Raw genomic sequence first — 19,677 nt, forward strand, 5'->3', positions numbered from 1 at the left:
GATTGCTAGCACATCGCCTAAAAGAAGAATCCCAAGTTTATAAGCTTATCCCTTAGTCGCCTTTTATGACATCCATGGCAACGAGATGGAGTGGTCTTATTATTTTTATTATTTTTGCCGGGAGCCACACGGCATAAATTCATCATTAGTTACGTACGGCAAAATAGACAATAATTACAATTTAATTTCGGTATGGTAGTCTGGCTAAGCGCCGATGCTTCTAATAACGTTAAAGTGCGAAAATTTTAAGGTCTAGGGTCCAAATTACATACATAGTCACGTCTACATCTCTTGCGGGGATGTCAGAGCCAGCAGTCTTGTAAAGACCGGAAGGTCACAGTCAGCTGTATGTTCTTAATAAACGTAAAAAGATGTGTTTAAGCATAGTATAATCAGACTTACGATAACACCTAGGTAATTTTCCGCTCTTCGGTTGACGAGTATCTTTTGACTTTAGCAATTCTTTTGTTATAACTTTCGCATCTGAGACAGGATGGTGATGGATAGACAGATATAGCGGAACTAACATACATACACACATATAATCACGTCTATATCCCTTACCGGGTAGACAGAGCCAACAGTTTTAAATATACTGAAAGGTCACGTTCAGCTTTGGCTTGATGATAGAATTGAGATTCAAATAGTAACAGAGTGCTAATCCATCGCCTTAGAGAAGAATCCCAAGTTTATAAGCCTATCCCTTAGTCGCCTTTTACTACATCCGTAGGAACGAGATGGAGTGGTCCTATTCTTTTTTTATTGGTGCCGGGAACCACACGGCATCACGTACGGGGTTCGTATAAATAAATTAGCGAAATCTATGCAAACGGCACACGCATAGACAAATGCAGACTGAATTGAATATGAATGTAAGACGCTTGTGGAAACGCGCGGTGATTAAATACACATTTTATTTTCATTCACAAGGTTAGGCACGGGTCGGATTTATAAAAAAAAATACTTACAAAGTCCGTTTATGGGGGATCCCTTTCATTCGACTAATTTTTTTTTGTCCTATTTTAGTTTGGCATAACGAGTTACGCATATTATTTTTTGTCATAATAGTTTTTTGGCATAATTTGTTTTGGCATACTATTTCAATAGGCATAAATATAGTTTAGACTAATTTATTTTTGCGCGGAGCGGATGTATTGTAATGCGCTATAAGGCGAGTACTTGTTAGGTTAGGTTAGGTTATGCTAATAATAAGTATGCTTAAAAAGTTATGACAAATAATATTATGCGTAACAATTATTAGGCTAAACAAAGGTATGCCATGTAAAATTATGACACAAAATTTTATGCTAATAGATAGAGAACCGTCTATGGACCCTGGGTTACCTAGGGCTCTTAAATTACCTAGTTCGGCCTTCTATATAAACCTCACAATGAACATAAGTGTTCTTGGAAAAATAGAGATTATAAGCGTAAATATGTTATTGTCTAGTCCGTTATATTTAAGCCCTAAAACGAGTGCGTAGGCTTCAAATACGTTAATAATTTCTGGTTTATAAACCACGCTTGCCCTTAGTACATTCTACGGCAAACTTAGAGATAGATCTTTTAGAAACTTTACATACGAAATAAAACAAGAATACTATTACTATAGGCGCCGTGTGGATCCCGGCACTAATAAATTAATAGAATAGGACCACTCCATCTCGTTCCCATGGATGTAGTAAAAAGCCGCTAAGGTGTAGGCTTATAAACTTGGGATTCTTCTTTTTGGCGATGGGCAAAACAACTAGCAACCTGTCACTATTTGAATCTCAATTCTATCATTAGGCCAAACAGCTGATGGCCTATCAGTCTTTTCGAGAATGCTGACTCTGTCTTCCCCACAAGGGATATAGACGTGATTATATGTATGTATGTAGTCCAGTAGAGGGTTACTAAAATGTTATTTCGCCTGGCCCTGCTCATCACCCACGCTAAATAATCCAGGTCAATGTGGCGTATCATCCATCTTGGCTGGAGTTAATCCATCCATTCTATGAGATGGGCGATGATAATGTTTATTTTCCGTAATAAGTATATGTATGACGGTGCGCTATTGTAGGTTGGATAGGTAGTTTTTAGGTTAGGTTTATAGACTTTTATTCTTATAAAGACACTAGCTGTGCCCGCGACTTCGTCCGCGTGGAATAGTTATATTGGGCATCATTGAACCCTTAAAGGATGAATAATTTTTCCCGTTTTTTTCACATTTTCCATTATTTCTTTGCTCCTTATAGTTGCAGCGTGATGTTATATAGCCTAAAGCCTTCCTCGATAAATGGTCTATTCAACACAAAAAGAATTTTTCAATTCGAACCAGTAGTTCCTGACATTAAAGCGTTCAAACAAACAAACTAACTCTTCAGCTTTATAATATTAGATAGTATAGATAAAACAAAAGTTACCAAAAAATGAAAGTGCTTAATAGGTATACCAAACGTCGCCTGCCCCGCAACCGGGCCGCTCTCACGGGAACGATACCGCACTAACCGCGTAAAATATTTTACTAGCTGTAAATAAATGGCTAATGTCGACGAATAGGTCAAAAGCTGAGGTGAAAGGTTATATGGATTGGTTGCGGATATAAAATACATACTTACACACGTCTATATCCCTTGCGATCTAAACAGAGCCGATAGTGTTGAAAAGACTCATACGCCACGTTTAGCTAGTTTAGCTTAATGATAGAATTGAGATTCAAATAGTGACAGGTTGCTAGCCCATCGCCTAAAAGAATCCCAAGTTTATAAGCCTATCCCTTAGTCGCCTATTAAGACATCCATGGGAACGAGATGAAGTGGTCCTATTCTTTTTTTTATTTGTGCCGGGAGCCACACGGCAAAGAAAGAAAGGTTTTTAAAAATAACCAAAGGTTTTAAAATAAACATATGACAGTTTCAATGTTACACTTCCACCTAATCCTACTAATATTATAAATGCGAAAGTTTGTGAGTATGTCAGTATGGATGTTTGTTACTCTTACACGCAAAAAACTACTGAACCGATTACAATGAAATTTGGCATGTAGGTTGCTGAAAACCCAGAATAACATATAGGCTACTTTTTATCCAGATCCCGCTGAATTGATTCCACATTGGACGAAGTCGCGGGCGGCCTCTAAAAAGATATATAAAGTTAAAAACAATATCATACTTCCGACCAAACATGCAATATAAAAATGTAGCCACCATCAGCCCACGTCGTCCTTATTTGAAATTGAAAGCACGTTGGCCCTCGAAACCTAAATAAAAATGCGGGTGTCACATAAATAATACCATTTTCTCCAAAATTGTAAGATGTGTTCTCAATGGATATTTAATTTATTGACGTGGTAGACGATGCGCATGACTTTTTGTGTTCTTTATGAAGATTGGATTTCACTTCTCTCTCTTCATCTTCATGTCTCGTTCCAACCGTTGTCACGCGTTATATTTAATTTTCCGTGTACAAAAAATCAATAAAATAATGCAAAATTATATGCATTACAACTTTAACATAGGTCGAGTAATATTATTTATTAATGCAACACGATAAAATATATACTGTCTATGATGGTACAGAATATAGATTCTGTTCTTAATGAGATACTACTTTCTAGAAACTACCAATTAAAAGCTTTATAGAGAAGAGATGGGCAAATTAAATGGGGTATGTACTAAAAAAAAATTATCTTTTAAATACATACATATGGCCACGTCTATATCCCTTGTGGGAAAGACAGAGCCAACAGACTTGAAAATACTGATAGGCCACGTTTAGCTGTTTGGCGTAATGATAGAATTGAGATTCAAATAGTGACAGGTTGCTAGTTTGTCGCCTTAAGACTGTTGGCTCTGTCTACCCCGCAAGGAATATGGACGTGATTATATGTATGTATGTCATCAAATCATCAATCATCTCAAGTTTAATCTCTAGACATGTAATTTAAATGCACTAGAAGTCTTAGATACACCAAAAGTACTTTCTCTTCTTCCTTAAAAAAACTTTAGTTACTTTCCCGTGCCATTCACTAAAACGCAATGACATCTCGAAGTGTTAACAGCTTAGTCATATCTAGTTACAATAGAATTGAAAATTAAACTAAATAAACCGCAAATCATTCTCAATAATGGATTATTGATTTGTTGCAAAAAGTTTAACTCGTTGAAGTTGAGAATAAGAGAGCTATCACCTCATTAGAATTTGATCTCACCGTTTTTAGAAAGGTTCATTAATACATTTATCCATACATAACATATCTACAGCAGCACTAATTTTTTTATAATGCATTCAGCATTATAAAAAAATTAGTAACTGACCGATGTCTGTAATGTAGTACTTGAAAGCTAGCAAAAATCTTTATGGGGGATATCTATAAGATATATATATATTTATAAGACCAACAGAAGTCGAAACTTATGTTTGTGTCTTTTGGATTTGCCAAATTTTTATCCAGGGATATCCTTAACATATTAACCTACAACATATTATTCTATTGACATACATACATAAAACCACGCCTCTTTCCCGGAGGTGTAGGCAGAGACTACCTCTTTCCACTTGCCACGATCTCTGCATACTTTCTTCGCTTCATCCGGGATTTGTATTGAAATCCTAAATTTATACTCAGATTTCTTATTTTTTTTTTTTTAAATTAAAACAATATGAATTTGTCTACGATTTAGATTTAATAAATATATTCGTCGATTGACGTCCGGTGAAATTGCTGCAGTTTGTTCCGCCGCTTCTTCTGCACATGCGCTTTGGAAGCTAAAGTAGATAAAATTATATTTTAGTTATGTTGACGTTAAAAACAGACTATTGACCATGGCGTGAGCGTGGCCTATCAGTCTTTTCAAGACTGTTGGCTCTGTTTACCCCACAAGGGATATAGACGTGACCATATGTATGTATGTACTATTGCCCATAAATATATTCAGCTGTGAAATAAATAAGAAATTTAAAAGAAATTGATACCAGGATATGCAGGATCGATTGAGCAACAAACAGCTTGTAACATTTATCGCTAAAGCATAGTAAATATTGACGATATGTGCAAAGTTTATACAAATAAGTAGGTACAGTCAGCATATAAACATATCCAAATTAAAAATCGCCTCTATTACCGCGTCATAGAATTCCAAGCAAGGGTGACCTGATATGCGGTTGAATGTACCAAGGGTAAAGAATAGAACCACTCCATCTCTTTCCCATGCATGTCGTAAAAGGCGACTAAGGGATAGGCTTCTATTCTATCATTAAGACAAATAGCTGAACGTGGCCATTCAGTCTTTTCAAGACTGTTGGCTCTGTCTACCCCGCAAGGGATATAGACGTGACCATATGTATAGATGTGTGACTTGATATGCGGTTGAATGTACCAATGGTAAAACGCGGGTGCGTGTTCAAACATACAATATTTGCCGACCCAAAATGTCAAATGTATCTTGAAAATCTGTATTTCTATCTTACTAATGGAATAAATAAATTTGAGAATCCATGTTTGTAACGAGTGTGGGTTGTAGATTGTGAAAATATTGTACATTTATCTTATCTAATATCTACATACATACATGGATGTCGTAAAAGGCGACTAAGGGATCGGCTTACAAACTTGGGATTCTTTTAAGGCGATAATGGACTAAACAACCTGTCACTATTTGAATCTCAATTCTATCATTAAGCCAAACAGCTGAACGTGGCCATTCAGTCTTTTCAAGACTGTTGGCTCTGTCTACCTCGCAAGGGATATAGACGTGACCATATGTAGGTATGTGTCTAAAATTAAAGTTAAAAGCCACAAGCATTATCCAACATGGATAAATCCCCCCTATCAACAGCGTAGCAGTAACAATTCGTTTGACAACAGCTGTTAATCCCAGTGTGGATCCCCACAATATTAGAGGCAATTTAATTCTGCCCCTTTTTCCGCTTCCCTTTCCGTCCATTTATTACAGCTCTCTGTCATCTAAGAGTAGGTAGGCGTCAAATTACTTGCATTGTCAGCCAAAACTCAAGAACCATTAATGCAAAGCGCTACGAATGAAACTTTCTAAACAATTTCAGAGGATGAAAATTATGTGCCGTGTGGTTGCCGGCACAATTCGAAAAAAAAAGAATAGGATCACTCCATCTCTTTCCCATGGATGTCGTAAAAGGCGACTAAGGGATGGGCTTAGTACAAATTTGGGATTCTTTTTTAGGCGATGGGTTAGCAACCTGTCACTATTTGAATCTCAATTCTATAATCAAGCCAAATAGCTGAACGTGGCCATTCAGTGTTTGCAAGACTGCTGGCTCTGTCTACCCCGCAAGGGATATAGTGTGTGTATACGTGCGTGACCATATGTATGTATGTATGTCATTGTATGTTTGAAAATTATGTCTATATGTTTGAGACAGCTAAAACTGTAATCGTAAATACGAATGTTAATTTCAGGCCTTTTTTAATATTTCAAACATATTAAATGCTGGGGAAAGGCATATCTATACTAATTTTATAAAGCTGAAGAGTTTGTTTGTTTGAACGCGATAATCTCAGGAACTACTGGTTCGTTTTTTTATATATATAAATGCTACCCGTGCTAGACCGGGGCGGGTCGCTAGTCAATAATAATAATATTCCATTTTTGCACAGGAACAATTCAAAATTGTATTCAAAAATTCAAAATTTTTATTCATTATTATAGGATACTTCGTATCGCTTAATAATTGTCAAAACGTATGGTTTAACAACATTGGTTGACGTCAAATAAATAACTTAAAACTAAGTTCACTGCCGCTTCCAAGGCGTCAGTGCAGAAGAAGCGGTAACAAACTGCACTGCAGAATTTTCTTCATCAATCAATCCAAAGTATTTACAATATTATAGAAAAAGTTCAATGACAAAAACTGGTTATGTTAACGCCAAAGGTAATAAATAATGATACAGATGGTTTACCGGACCACGAGGCCGGGTCCTTCGCGAATCTGTTACTCGACCCAATAAAACCAGTTCGAAAACATCCACCGGCTACTTTTTATATCTTAACCAGTACCTTATAACATGTCGTTGGTTAGCTTTTATCTTTATATTGTAAGGTTTGTTGTCTCATCAGTGGATCACATAGAATCTGGTAGTTAATATTTTTCAGCACTTGTAATTTTTAGGATATAAAGATAATATTACTTGTCAGCAGATTGAGGTTATACGCAATATTTTTAATAATATTGTAGTGTCGCGTGTGTTTTTTTTTTTATTTCTGTGGCTTGTGGCTTATATAGATATATTGCCACAATATTCCTTTTAAATATAACATGATAAATGACCTGAGGTTTTTCAAAGTTACCTTCTGAATTCTCTGATTCTTCTGAAATTCGAAATGAATAATGTCGGAATAAACTGTCGAATCTACTGGCTAGCCTTTAATTAATTAGGCTATTTTATTTTAAGCGTGAGTGAGAAAGCTACTAGAATTTCTTCCCAGCAGTGGGATCCAATTAGTCAAAAATAAATGACTGATGTATTCTGATGCGTTAAACAGTAAAATATAAAGGCACGGCTTCTATTAACTGCCAAGGATAATACTAACAGATACCGAAGTATAATTTTAATCAAATACCTACCGGAATTCTCACATTTTGAAAGCAGGTCAAAAAGATACATAAAACATTCAAAATCATAGTCATGTTACAACGTACGAAACGGAGAGTGATTCGTGACCATAATTCATTATAATTTCTTTCTTAATTGCTTCGAAGTCCAAAGTAATTTCGACAATTATTTTCGTAAAGAAATGCGTGTAATATTCAATAATGTTGAGGTCATAAAATTTCTAAAAATAAACTTTTAATACGTCTATGCATATTAATTTAAGACAAGCTTTATTATTAAGCTTCATTAGAAATATTTTTTTCTAACCTATACATACATACATATAATCACGTCTATATCCCTTGCGGGGTAGACAGAGCCAACAGTCTTGAAAAGACTGGTACCGTTCAACTGTTCTAACCTATTTTTAGCATAAGTATGATAGGATCTGTTTTTATAAGATTCTTTTGATCACAAACTCTATAAAGAGGTATCTCTAGGAAAATATTTCAAAGATGGGAATTCCCAAAACTAGTCGATTGCAGTGAAAGGTTTTTGGGGAGATTTCCTTTTCTTCTTTAGTAACCTGTTGACTTAGTTTAAGAATTTAATTGTATAAGTTATCAGTTTAATTGTGCAAACTTCATTCCCCCGCAAGACCTAGGTCCTTGTGGCAAAATGGTTACCAAACTGGCACTGCAAACATTCCAAGTTGGCAACCCCAAATTTCTTAAAGGTATGAAAATAGAGGCCACTATAAAAACTTACTGGACGCAAATCCTCTTCCCTGTTCCGGTGACGAAGTAACATTTTTGTACAGTTTCCCTGCTGTTTCTGTTTTCTTAACCACATCACTCCTTTTATTCACCTTTCTCTTCTTATTTTTAACTACTTTCCCGCCACCACATGTATCTATTAAAACTAATATCACTACAACAACCACTAAACACTTCAAAAAATTCGTAGGCATTTTATATTTATAGATTTCATAATTGCAACTAACAAATCTTTGGTTAAAAAAATATTTTATTATTTATTTGAATTTAAAGTAAATTCCTTGGCTTGGGTTTTAAAAAAAATAAACTCAATTTTTCCCGCGCGTGTATATTACTGGCCATTTTTGAACTGCGAATTACGCGGGGCGCTTGCGTGAGCAATAGTCGGGGATAGACTGACAGACACCTTTCGCATCAAGCAAGATCGCGGCCGTAAAATTAAAGTAACAAAAAAGCGAATCGTTTATAAGATAAGTACAAAAGGTATACTTCTGTAGTTTTTTGTTAAGTTTTTGTGGCGTCTAGAGCATCAGCGATATCGGGGCGCTTTCTCTAATTACTGTAACTGGTCATGTCCCGTACTCCAGGATGTGCGCTGCATTTTTAGAACGTGTGGATCGACTTCCAAGTTCTGTAATTTGTGTCAGTATTGGAGTAGTTTTTTTCCTCGTAGAAAGAACATTTTTCACTGATACATTGAGCCACTTTGTCGTGGTTCACGTTAACCTTATAAACGACTACGAATATTTAAATTTTGAATCATGGTACCTAGCCACGTATGAGTCCACATTTGGGCTCATAAATTTTAATGGCATACATTTAAGTTCGCATAAAGTTTACATATACCTTATGGAGTATGCGAAACTGATTAGGAATGTAAAAAAACGTTATGCTAACTTTAAGCTATTAAAATTTATAGGACCAATATGGCCCGCTACCTACTTTTATCCACAGACCGGGTCAACTCAAACTATTCTCCGTCGTTTTATCTACCTAGATAAGTAGGTATGTAGCAAAGCAACACAATTAACCCGAGATTACTCGGCGTAGGTACGTACTAAAATTCGCAAGATCTCTAGAAGCACTTAAATCCCATTATGTGGCTTAAGCTGCCATAAAACCTAATAAGGTGCGAGCTAACTGCATGTTTCCGATTGCTCACGTGCAGATAAGTCGATAAATCTTAGGAATGTGTAAAAGCTAGGTAGTTTGTTACGTTCGTTTAGGTCATTACCGTCGGAACGAAAAAGGCGATGTTCCGTTACAGTGCCCGATCAAAATTGGATAATCGAAGAAACAGGAAAGTCTTTGGACACAAAATCTTCTGCTGAGTATTTGGAGACCGGAATACTTTGTTGTTTTACAATGTTTGTAAACTCGATATGATCTTAAAATCTACGATAGCGGCATGTGTCTTTTATTATAGGAAGGTGAAACAAAAGTTCGACAATCACTACTAGGTCACGGTCAGTGGCGTAGCTATTGGAGGGCCAGCCACCAACCGACAGACGCCAAGAGCTCCCCAAGATGTATTCAAAAAAAATTACAAGATTTTGACCCCAAAAATTTCTTCACTTCCAACGGGTAATACTTTATAAATTCTGATTTATTTACATTACCAAGCGGGATTATCACAATACCATTGTATTAACTAATAATTAAACGTAGTCTCTGTCTATGCCGAATTTTATTGTTGCTATCTCTTTTTCTTTTCTATAAGTAAAGAAGTGCGGATATTGAAAGGATCATAGCAACACTTTTAATTTATTTATTTCTGTACATGTTGAGGTGGGTCCCAAATTCATTTATGCCCCTAGCTTTTAGCTACGCCGCCGGTCACGGTCGATATCTCAACGGAGTTAATTAAAAATGAAATTAGTCATACTGAAGTGTCTGTGGTCACATACCGTACACTAAAACTTTTGCTCTCGAATTAGGCCTATTTTTAAATACGAGCATGTGTTGTTTGGTCTACAGTTCTTTAAAAATATTTTATTTTTTATTTTTTTGCAATCCGCAAAGAATTTTATTTTACAAATTTGTCCAATTACATGATAACAATAATTTATGTATTTATGGGCGCCACTCTTATATCGCTATTAGTGATTCTTCACTAGCAATAGCACAGGATATTTTGCTCCAGGCTAGTGTCCCGATTGAGAGCTGCAGGCCATTCACTAACTTCGAATAAAAAACCCGTTCCTCTCTTTCATTAATCCCTCTCTTCTATCTTTCTACTTTCGTTACCTCAGAGACAGTAAGAGGAGGAAGATAAGACAAATTATGCATTGGGTCATTCCTGAACAGAGCCCGGAGTAACCTATGACCACAATCATGTATGCAAGTCAGATTAACTCAATGAAACTTGGGCCTTGACTTTCTTATCCTAACTCAGTTTGGATCATATTGGTACCTAGGTGAAAGTCCATATTCTCCAAGACGCTCATACATCCACGAGAAACAGGTGGAGTACTAGTAAACCAAACGGCATAAATGAAACACAAATATCTCTCATATATTTGATTCTCTCTATTTGTAAACAGTTCGTTGAAACATTACCGCTAAACATATCCGCATGGGGTAATTACTTGGCCGTACATAATATACAATGCTAAAGAACCGTGCTACGTTCAACTCATCTTTACAAGTTCGTGTATAAGCGTGAATTGGCGGTAATTATCACTTCTGTACTTATAGATTGATTGAGAAGACTGGAAAACTACTAAGATTGGATTTTTGGAAATTCACATAATAATAGTAACTTTTTGTACTAAATCGTGACTGATATTCAAAGTTTTTTATCTCTATCTATCATACATAAATCGACCAATCTGATTGTTCGCAAGAAATGAAACGTGATAAATTAGTTTAGATACATTTCACACTACCGTCAAAAAATGTTATAATCTATAATTATATAATAGATAAATTCACATTATATTTAACAGGAAAAATGAGTTGAAAGTAGTACAATCTACAAAAAATAATACCAATACAAATACGAGAAAAACATTAACAGACAAATATATTCCAAAAAAAAAAACAAGAAAATACATTACCTTGTAAAAGTTCTAATAATTTAAATACTGATTTTTATTGTCCATTTCAAATACATTAACGATAATTATAAGATATTATACATATAATTTATAATGTACAGTATATAAAACGATATTTAGCAACCAACTTATTTAACTTATCAGATCAAATTATTTAATAACCTTACGCGCTAGTATTTTGTAAACAATATATCGGAACTTAATTTTGTGCTGTTAAAATTTAATGGTAACTATTAATGAACCACTTTATTTTTGCAGGCCAGTTAGAAATGACACTTCTGGGACTAAAATCTGTGGGTATATTAAAGGAATTGCTTCTTTTTAGTGATATTTATTCGCTTGAAAATCACATCTCACTCAGTAAAAATCCCCAATTCTATATCATGAAATGTCTATCAAATCTAAGAAGTTCTGTTTGAAATTATACCTAAAAACAAAACAAAAATCTATCTTTATTGCTAAAATTTTATTTCAAACGAGACTACAGATTTGATAAACGCATACCAGATTAAAGTCCCGGCCAAGGTTTAATTTATTGATATTTTATTGTTAAAAAAAAAGAAATCAGTGCAACATTAATATAAAAAAAAATCATTTGTACGGTCTATTTCGTTAGTTGAACAATGCAAAAGATAATAATGCACTTACGATAAACAATAAAATGTCTATAATCTTGCTTGCAGGCACGCGGTGCATAACCTTTGAAAAAAATGCAAGTAATTTACTCCATTTATAAAGGTGGCGTTTATTTTTGAAAATCTTTTAATTACTCTTCCAATAACGATGAGAACAATTAAATAGTTGATATGAACCCGATTAAGCGTACACAATTTTAAAAGTCTCGTGAATAAGACCAATCTTCGTACATGATTTGTATGAAGTGCTAATTTCTTGGACTCAAAACCTTAAAGTAAGTTTTTGTGTAAAGGAAGTTACTGATAAGAAACAGTACTATACCATTTTACAACTTATAAAGTATCACATGTTTTATTTAGTGGACTGTGATCCTTGGAGCATACAGTTGAAAATGCAATCAGGCATACGTTATTTTAAAGAAATTAAATAAAAAATGACATTGTCTCACCGGTTTTGGAATAAAAAAGATATTCTTTATCTACGTTTTAACAACGCCATAATTACCTTACATAATTGCAGCACCTTTTTTTTTATTTATTGTTAGACAGTTACACAATGCCTAGTTAGGTTTCAATCGTTAAATATTTAGCCGCGTGCCCAAAATCGAGACTAAACCTTAACTGATAGTGTTAACTTGAAACGTATAATAAACTCGTAATCTGTACAAAAACTTAAACTAAACTTGATGATACAATCCATAAGCCTCATCATCACACGTGATATCTTGAGATCGCTACTTCTGCATTTTGTAATGCAAAGGATTTGTTAGTCGGGGCACTAATTTTTGTTTTATGATCAAAATACAAACAAAAAGACAATTTACAGTTCACTATGAATATGAATGCAGGCGAAAACGTTTATGCAATAGCAAGTGAGTTATCGGCTTTAGTACATTTTTGAAAGCGTTGGTGCTATTCACAATTGTATTAGTTTTTTGTCTTCAGTCACCTCAAACGTCGTTGAAACCGTGGAATTGACACATAAAGATTAGTATCGTAAGGTGCATATGTCAATATATAGGCAAAAAATAGGTGCCCCGAGTAATCATCCTGATCTTTTAAAATCGACTTCCTAGAGAGTCGATTTTCTATGAAGCCAATATTTCAAATTAAAACTGTAAAAGTAATAGCGTGCTTCATTACAAATTGGTCTGTCAATTGTTATTTCACAAATTAAAATATTTTAAATCAATCACATTTCATTTTCGTCTCGATGTTCATAATAATTCGGACTTATAATTAAATGAATAATCATCTTCAGAATATTATACTATTTATCTCGATTTCTTCCACATATTGCTATTTTGTCTATCAACCATATCTATTTATATAAAAAAAGTGTGAAAGCAATATAACCTATCTCTCTCAGATTCTTAAGCATAGCATAGCATCATATATTCTGAACATTAAACATGAAAAATAATTTTATATGACATAACAAAAATTAAGTCATACGTGTCAAAGAAAATTAGTATACAATAAACGAATTTTATAAAAAATATATAAATTATCATAATACAATTGCTTACATATAAAATAAATAGGATAAATAGTCCAAAAGACATATAGATATATTTTTACAAGAAAATTTCTAGTCTTTTCCGCCCTAGTTTCTAGAATGCTTTTGGCACATTATTTACAATTTTATGCAAAATCGGAATAAAATATCATCATAATATAAAAGATCAGACGGTGAATTTATAACATTAATTAGTAAATTACTATTTACTACAGTCTTAGGGATTCGTTAGGGACACCGAGGGAATATATTGACATTTTGTCCCTAAATTCAGACTAAATTTCTACTTCTAACCGGTTCATACCAGTAAAACGTTGTAGAAGAAAATCTATGGATGTTAAATATAAGTAAATTTATTGCGAAGATAAAACCTGGTCGAAATTTTAAACTACTTTAATATGTCAGTGCGTGTAACTGTGCATATAGCCTCACTTTTAACAATGATTTTATTTTTCATAACTATTCTTACACGTTACGCTCTAATTAGTATATTTTATCGACTCTATAAATTATTGCTCTAAATACTTACGTAAGACAATTTTATATATTACCAACATTTTTGCCTACAGAAGATACGATACTTTCAATATTGCTGTGAATAATGAAATGAAATGGGAATTTCCTAAAGTATATATTGCATTCGCATGCTACAGATAAGATGTACACCGCAATAGTCATTTGTCTCATCTCCCCACTCTTTCTAGCTTTTTGTTTCGTTTATGTTCTATCAGGAAGAATGGGAAATCGAGATTATGCCTCATCGATATGAGTGAGATGTTTCAAGACCACAACGTGCTCGCAGCCGCTGTAACGCGACAGAAACTTTGACAAAAGAAAGTTATATGATCGTTTAAACATCATAACAATATATTATGCAACGCGAAAGTACCTATAGCAATGAAATATCCCATTGGTAATATAAATATATACAAGCTTCAAGCTTAAATAGTTCTAGCACCAGAACCTTGGTTTATTCTAGATTTTTAGACCAATTTATGAACACTTACGTTGATTTGTAAAACTTAAATATAGAACCTCCAAAATAAAGCACCGAGTATAATATTTTAATAATTGTTGATTTGTATAAATTTAGGAATATAAAATGAAATCTTGATTTTGTGACGTATTTGCAAAATTGTTATATTTTAAAGAATTCAATATCAAATGTAAATTTTCACTCAGAACATACGATTTACTATCATAGTTAAATATGGTTATAATTAAGCCAATAAGTATAGATTTTATTAATATTGTAAAGTTGATACGCCACAAAATCGCGGACGATTCATATGTGAACATAAATAATCAATATGATTTCCACAGACCCTTTATAGCTTTGAGTTTGGGCGATTTCTTGGTCGCTTCAAATTCCTGTTTGAAACTAATAATGAATTTATCGCGAAAACTCAATCGCGGCGTCGACGGCTTCAGTAGGAACTTCTTCAAATCATTGGTGAAACTCTTCGCCGTATAATTGGTCTCGTCTTTCGATTCGTCGTTACTCGATTCTAAGAACGAGACGGATTTGATCGATTGCGCCGAGTTTTTCCGCTCGCGTTTTCTCGGAGTCGATTTGGATCTGGAACTGATGGTTTTGCTCGACGGCTGACTGCTGTAGCTTCTCGATACCAAAGAGTACTCGTCATCAATCGAGTCTAACGTGTCAGTCGATCGATTACACACTTTGCAGCACAACTGACAATGTTCCTTATCGCTATGGTACTTTCCGTTGCAATAAACGAAATTCTCTTTCAACCGAGCGCCGCGCGGTCTCACCCTTTTGTATTTCGCTTGATTCTGATCTTGGTTCTTCCTCGACCTCCTGCGTTTGCACTTCGGGCAGTTATTCCTTGCTATTCTCCTCAATTCTTTGAGAAATTCGTAATCGATCTCGAAGTAGTTATTCGCGTCGGGCTCAGAGTAATATTTGAGGTCGCTGTCAGTGGAGTCTGTCGTGTGGGTCTTCTTGGTTGGTTTCCCCCGGGGCGGGTCGGCGTAGTACCGGATGTCGGTGTCGGAGCGGAAGTGGCTGTGCGGGCAGAAGGAGACGGACTTGTGCGGGGCGGGGGGCGGGTGCGAGGGCGGGGCGGGGGGCAGGGGTCAGGCCTGCGCCGAGGGCACCCACAGCGTCTTGTTCTGCTCCTCTTTCACAGCCTCTTTGATTTGTGTGCAGATGTATGCGATGTTCACGCCGGCGGGGATCTCCGCTGGAATGGAAATTGGCAGGTCAGTATCTTCAACAAGAATACACCATTACTCTAGCTAGTAGTAGTCTTCGGTAGAAGGCTGTAATAGCCTGAAGAAAGCTGGTACGTTTAATGTTTAATCCAGTTGTAAGCTTCAATGCTCTGCGTCTCTTTCAGAACCTCTCTTTCATTCTTGTGTTCCAAACATACCCATACATTTATGGCTAAGAAACGTTTTCAAGTTCTTAAAAACAATACCACATCCTTACCTGACACATAGCTCCTACACTCATTCTCCACCTTCAGCCCATGTTCATACATTTCCTTGGCAGCTTTGGTGGAAACCTTCTCAGTGGAGTAACTTGGGTCCTTCACATCTTTTTTAAATCTGTTGGATCTACTTGAACTTTATGAAGATTCAAGCAAGCAACGCCGCGAGCAGAAGATATTATACTTACAATTGCTGTTCGTATCTCGAAGTTAATCTTCTTCTAAGATATCTCCAAGGCTCTGCCGGTCTTTCAGAACCACTTTGCGTATTCCCAATAGCACCCTTAGCTTAACCGGTCCAGAAGCTGTAGCGGCCGTTCAGCCTTCATGGACAAACACTTTTTGACTTGACAATTTAGATGACCAAAACTGACTGACAGACTAATGAAAAAAAGGACAATCGACATCGACACTAAGACGAGACGACAAGACATCTTGAACGGGAAAAATTCTTTTTTATTTAGACTAGACCTAAAAGACCCTCGGCCCGTTCAAGAATCTAAGGGATATTCCAAATGTTTTCTTCAAAATTCGACACCAAATCCTTACCTGACACATAGCTCCTATACTCATTCTCCACTTTAAGCCCATGTTCGTACATTTCCTTGGCGGCTTTTGCGGAGACCTTCTCAGTGGGGTAACTCGGGTCTTTCATCTCTTTGATCTGCTTGAACGACTTGAACTTGATGAAGAGCACTATAGGATAGATCTGTTGCTTGTGGAGCTTCTCTATGGTGGCCACGCTGATATCCAGGATGCAGTGGATGTTCTGGGTAACAAATTGAATGAATTTAATAAACAGGCATAAACTAAATATAAAACTAAACATGAACATAACAAACAGGCTTATAAACTTTGGATTCTTCTTTTAGGCGATGGGCTAGCAACCTGTCACCATTTGAACCTAAATTCTATCATTAACCTAAATAGCTGAACGTGGCCTATCAGTGTTTTCAAGACTGTTGGCTCTGTCTACCCCGCAAGGGATATAGACGTGATTATATGTGAATGTATGTGTAATAAACGGGTAATATTTAGTCAAGCTATCGGACGAGACGGCTGAGTTTCGTAGTAACAAGACGTGTGTATGAAGGCTTTACAGCAGATTTTTTCCTTATGGTTCCAGTGTGGTTCCCGGCACCAATAGAAAAAAGGATGAGACCACTCCATCTCTTTTCGATGGATGTCGTAAAAGGCGACTAAGGAATAGGCTTATAAACTTAAGATTCGTCTTATAGGCGATGGGCTAACAAACTGTCACTATTTGAATCTAAATTCTATCATTAAGCCAAATAGCTGAACGTGGCCTTTCAGACTTTTCAAGACTGTTGGCACTGTTTACCCCGTAAGACATGCTCATATGTATGTATGTTCACTAATTAAAATCAGGCGAGACTATTTAATTCAAGCATCTCGTTAATTTCGTCACAGTGAAAATCAGGTATTTTGGTAATTTCGTCACAATTCGTATCCTGCTCTGTATGAGTAATAACAACTGCAACTTTAATAAAATGTTACCATATCAAACAAATCCCGTATTGCCTGCAGCGGTACATACAATACTAAATCACTCGAGATATGCCCCATGATTTGCCTTTAGATGCGTACCCCGTTGCAAAGCGGATGCAACCCCAGCTATTATTTATTTATTTTTTGCTGAGCAATTAACAAACTTTATAGGACACTCGCCCTATAACTAGTACATTTATCTCCGCTTCGCGTGGCTTCGTTGAGCTCATCTACGGTTCTGGCAGAATCATCTGCGTCGCGGTGTCTACACCTGCGACATTATGCTGTGTGAGGACCTTTTCACTGTCCATCATTGTTCGTGGTACATACATGCACATTGCACATTCACATTATTACTGTTAATTATGTATGTGTCCAACAAATGTTTTGTGATAGTAGATTTTTCTTTGAAATTATTGTGAGATTGGTCAAATACATACATACATACATACATATCATCACGTCTATATCCCTTACGGGGTAGACAGCGCAAACAGTCTTGAAAAGACTGAAAGGCCACGTTCAGCTGGCCTGGTCAAATATTATAGATAAAAGCTTTGAATAAAGCTATAGTACCTAAATGCAACAGTTACCTTATCAGCCAAATCCCGTATAGACTGCAGCGGTATACAATCCAGATAGCCGGGATCCGCCCTCGGCCGCGGCTCCAGGTGGGTCCCCCGCTGCAACGCGGGCGCAGCGCCGGCCAAGGCCAGCGGCGCCGCGCGTACTGCGCCGAACACGTGGGGCCAATCTGACACCAGCTTTGCTGATACGCATTCTCTGAGTGGCCCGAGAACTACTACTGGTCTGTGGCTACCATCTGTAAAGAAATAATAATAATAAATAAATATATACGGGACAAATTACACAGATTGAGTTAGCCTCGAAGTAAGTTCGAGAATTGTGTTGCGAGATACTAACTTAACGATAGATAGTACCTATCGTTTTTATAATAAATACTTATATAGATAAACATTCAAGACCCAGGCCAATCAGAAAAAGTTCTTTTTTCATCATGCCCTGGCCGGGATAAATGGTAACATTATATTACCGAATCTACAAAGAAATTATTGAAATAGGAAAATCTGCCGTATGGTTACCGTGTCTTAGAATCTTACTCTCACTTTTTATCTATATTTCTTATAAATGTCCAATTCACCTAGTACAGAGTATATGATTCAATACGGGTTAAGTTCCCCCCCAAAGGTTGCGGAGGTCAGACGGGTGTCGCTTCGTGTAAAAACCTGAATTGCCCGATCCAAGATCGCGGTCAAAAGGCACATCCCGCGAGGATGGAAGGATATTCGAACCTCCTATCATCTTATCTGATACTCACAGTGCAGCCTCTCCACCCTCTGGTAGCACAGAACTGGCGCGTCGTCAGCTAGAGTCCCGCTGTCGCTCCAGCAGCCGAGCTCTGTGTTGGAGAAGGAAGCCAGCTCCTCGCTGTCGCGGTGTCACTATCTGCTGGAGAAGGAACTACTCACAGTGCAGCCTCTCCACCCTCTGGTAGCACAGAACTGGCGCGTCGTCAGCTAGAGTCCCGCTGTCGCTCCAGCAGCCGAGCTCTGTGTTGGAGAAGGAAGCCAGCTCCTCGCTGTCGCGGTGTCACTATCTGCTGGAGAAGGAACTACTCACAGTGCAGCCTCTCCACCCTCTGGTAGCACAGAACTGGCGCGTCGTCGGCTAGAGTCCCGCTGTCGCTCCAGCAGCCGAGCTCTGTGTTGGAGAAGGAAGCCAGCTCCTTGCTGTCGCGATGCTTCTTTCTGCGGAAGAAGGAACGCCGCGCTGTGGTGGAGGCTCGGCGGGCATCACTCTCTAGGGGGCCAATTGATCTTCGGAGCATTTCTTCCACTCTGCGAATGACATAAATGTTTTCATTCTTGTATGGATATACGTATGTAGATAATAATAAAAATTCGGAGATCTTCACGATAACAGATTGGGGCGACCATGCGAGGCGAGACGAGTAATTCAGAATTAAAGGGATACTGTACCTTGTCTAACTTATATGTACACCAAGAAAAATATTAAAATAGAGGGGTGAAGAAAAATTCAGAACGAGGGCACTAGTTATTTCTAGAGAAATGACTTCCATTAGGCCCACGACAGGAAAATGTAATGAAAGGCAGTGGCTTGTGTACATAATAATAATTAATTAGATATAA

The 19,677-nt window shown here is 36.7% G+C and overlaps 2 protein-coding genes across 2 annotated transcripts in view; both read right to left on the reverse strand.

Annotated features, from left to right (window-relative positions):
• LOC106137780 (uncharacterized) overlaps nucleotides 1–8,638 on the reverse strand; it is a 48,654-nt gene extending 40,016 nt beyond the window's left edge. Inside the window, exon 1 of the mRNA XM_060949014.1 lies at nucleotides 8,321–8,638. Within this exon, the coding sequence (XP_060804997.1) occupies nucleotides 8,321–8,522 (202 nt within the window). The 5' untranslated portion in view covers nucleotides 8,523–8,638. The remainder of the gene's footprint in view (nucleotides 1–8,320) is intronic.
• A 4,395-nt stretch (nucleotides 8,639–13,033) lies between these two features.
• LOC106137783 (disks large homolog 5) overlaps nucleotides 13,034–19,677 on the reverse strand; it is a 49,789-nt gene continuing 43,145 nt past the window's right edge. Inside the window, exons 26-30 of the mRNA XM_060948924.1 lie at nucleotides 19,148–19,365; nucleotides 18,100–18,329; nucleotides 16,547–16,766; nucleotides 15,663–15,748; nucleotides 13,034–15,593 (exon numbers count right to left, since the gene is read on the reverse strand). Of these exons, the coding sequence (XP_060804907.1) occupies nucleotides 14,847–15,593; nucleotides 15,663–15,748; nucleotides 16,547–16,766; nucleotides 18,100–18,329; nucleotides 19,148–19,365 (1,501 nt within the window). The 3' untranslated portion in view covers nucleotides 13,034–14,846. The remainder of the gene's footprint in view (nucleotides 15,594–15,662; nucleotides 15,749–16,546; nucleotides 16,767–18,099; nucleotides 18,330–19,147; nucleotides 19,366–19,677) is intronic.

The sequence above is a fragment of the Amyelois transitella genome, chromosome 17 (assembly GCF_032362555.1).
Source record: "Amyelois transitella isolate CPQ chromosome 17, ilAmyTran1.1, whole genome shotgun sequence".
Taxonomy (NCBI): Eukaryota; Metazoa; Arthropoda; class Insecta; order Lepidoptera; family Pyralidae; genus Amyelois; species Amyelois transitella.